The 2,731-nt window shown below is 71.0% G+C and overlaps 1 protein-coding gene across 1 annotated transcript in view; it reads left to right on the plus strand.

Moving 5' to 3' along the window:
• The first annotated feature begins 1,400 nt into the window (after positions 1 to 1,400).
• ONECUT2 (one cut homeobox 2) overlaps positions 1,401 to 2,731 on the plus strand; it is a 9,689-nt gene continuing 8,358 nt past the window's right edge. Inside the window, exon 1 of the mRNA XM_041471398.1 lies at positions 1,401 to 2,298. Within this exon, the coding sequence (XP_041327332.1) occupies positions 1,404 to 2,298 (895 nt within the window). The 5' untranslated portion in view covers positions 1,401 to 1,403. The remainder of the gene's footprint in view (positions 2,299 to 2,731) is intronic.

The following is a 2,731-nucleotide window of genomic DNA, read 5'->3' on the forward strand; positions in this document are numbered from 1 at the left end:
CTGAACAAAGGCACCTCACGCCAGAGCTCTCTTTTCTGTCTGCCTTTCTTTTTCCTTCTTCAGCACAAGCTGGCAGTGGGAGGAGTAGCTGGGGTGGGGGGAACTCCACTTTATTTTTGGCCTGATAGTGCCAAAAAGCAGCTCAGAAAACACCGTGAGCTCCAGAGACACTGTGATGGCAACACGGAAAGAAATGGATCATTATCCTTTGGGATCCAATCTGTAGGGAAACTGGGTGCTGTCATACACAACCTGTTTGCAAGGAGATACCAGGAGCTCTGGAGAGTGAGTGGCCTGATGATCGAGGGTCCAAAAGGTGACATTTCTCCCCATTTCCCCTCTTTTAGTGAGTGAAAAGACCCAGTGGGGGTGGGACTTCCACAAATATGGACATAGTTATCATGGCCGAGATAAGGATTACACAAAACTCAAGGACACTCAAGGCTGCTGTTGGTGCTACTGATTAAAGGAGCAGGGAGAAGTATGACCCGCACAGCTGGGAGCAGCGGGCACAGCCCGACCCAGTGTGTCTTGGCACGGGTGCCCTGCACGGACTGTCCCCACTTGCCAGCTCCACGCCAGGCTATGCTGTCCCCTCGGGCCCCGAGCGCACCGGCTCCCCGTCCCTGTCCGCTTCCATCCGCGCAGAGCCGCGCTGCCAGCCCCGCGCCCTGCGGAGCCGTGCGCTGCCCCGCCTCAGCGGGGGCTGAGGGCGGCCCGGGGAACCGGCCCTCCCTGGGAGGAGGGGAGAACTGCGGTCCGTGCGGGCACCGGGGAGCGGGGCCCCACAGCCGTGTGCCAGCGGGACGGGGCTCACCATCCACCCCGGGTGAGGTACATCCATCACACCTTCGTAACGAGCCCCAATTCAGCGCATTTAAGGCAACTAATAACCAACAACCAAGAGCACAGATCAGCGCTGTACCTTGGTTTGCAGCAGCGAACAGGGAGGCAGCAGGCCCGGCTGTGTGCAGCGGGGCCCCGGGAGCCGCCGGCTGCGGGGCTGGGCTGCGCGACCGGGGGTGCGGAGCCGCCCGCCGGGAGGAGAGCCGCGCGCCGCAGATATCCGTGGCGGCGGTACGGGAGGAGCCCCGGCAGCGGTCGGGGCCGGTTCCGGGCCGATCCCGGGATGCTCCCGGCGGCCTCGCACGCTACAAAGGCGGCGGAATCTTTAACGGCCCCGCCGTCCCCTCACGTCCCCTCACGGAGGCCCCGCCCCCCGCCGCTCAGCCCGCCAATGTTCCCGCGCGCCCGCCTTTCCCGCCCTTCCCCGCCGCCCTCACGCCCTCACGCCCGCCCGCCCGCGGCGCAAGCCCGGCCCCGCGGGCGCGGCCGAGGCGGGGCGGCACCGGACAGCTCCGCCGCCGCCGCACCAGGAGCTGCCCCCCGCCGCCCGGCCCGCCATGGTGCCCAGCATGGCCTCGCTGCTGGACGGCGCCGCCGAGTACCGGCCCGAGCTCTCCATCCCGCTGCACCACGCCATGAGCGTGCCCTGCGAGGCCTCGCCGCCCGGCATGGGCATGAGCGGCACCTACACCACGCTGACGCCGCTCCAGCCCCTGCCGCCCATCTCCGCCGTCTCCGACAAGTTCCACCACCCGCATGCCCACCCGCACGCCCACCACCACCACCACCACCAGCGCCTGCCGGGCAGCGCCGGCGGCGGCTTCGCGCTCATGCGGGACGAGCGCGGGCTGCCGGCCGTCAACAGCCTCTACGGGCCCTACAAGGAGGTGCCGGCCGTGGGGCAGAGCCTCTCGCCGCTGGGCAACGGGCTGGGCCCGCTCCCTGGCTCCCAGCAGGGCCTGCACGGCTACGGACCGCCTGGCCACGACAAGATGCTGAGCCCCAACTTCGAGGCGCACGCGGCGATGCTGGCGCGGGGGGAGCAGCACCTGCCCCGGGGGCTGGGGACGCCCCCGGCCATGCTGCCGCCCTTGAACGGCGCGCACCACCCCGCGCCCCCCGGGCCGCCGCCGCCGCACGGCCCCGCGCTGCCCGCCGGCCGGGAGCGGCCGCCCCCCGCCGCCGGCCCGCAGGGGAGCGGCGCGGGGCAGCTGGAGGAGATCAACACCAAGGAGGTGGCACAAAGGATCACGGCGGAGCTGAAGCGCTACAGCATCCCGCAGGCCATCTTCGCCCAGCGAGTGCTGTGCCGCTCCCAGGGGACCCTCTCGGACTTGCTGCGGAACCCCAAGCCTTGGAGTAAACTCAAGTCCGGCCGGGAGACGTTCCGCAGGATGTGGAAGTGGCTGCAGGAGCCGGAGTTCCAGAGGATGTCTGCCCTGCGGCTAGCGGGTAAGTGCAAGCCGGTGCCAGGCGGGGAGCGCAGCGCGACCCTGGAGCGCAGCGCCGACCGGCCGGCCCCGCAGTGCGTCCTTCTCCGGCCCGGCCCGGCCCGGCCGCTTCCCGCTCCGCCGTGAACCGCGGGGCTGTGCGGAGCTAACCGGTCCCCGCCTCCCGCGGCGCAGGCACCGCGCACCCCGGCTCTGTCCGGCGGGGCTGTGCGGGGCTCGGGGCCGGCGGAGGGGCGCGCTCCGCTGCCACTGCCGGGCGGCGGGGCCGGGGCTGCTCTCCAGGGCCGGGTGCTGAAGGTGCGCACTCCGCACCGCACCGCGCTCTCGGTGAGCATCCCTCCTGCTGCTGCCGGAGCTGCGGGGCTCACCGGGGGGGGCCGGGCGGGGGCTCCGCGTCCCGGGACAGGCGGGGCCGGCGGGAGCGGGCGGGGGCC

This window comes from Pyrgilauda ruficollis, unplaced genomic scaffold (assembly GCF_017590135.1).
Source record: "Pyrgilauda ruficollis isolate IOZ18807 unplaced genomic scaffold, ASM1759013v1 scaffold267, whole genome shotgun sequence".
NCBI lineage: Eukaryota > Metazoa > Chordata > Aves > Passeriformes > Passeridae > Pyrgilauda > Pyrgilauda ruficollis.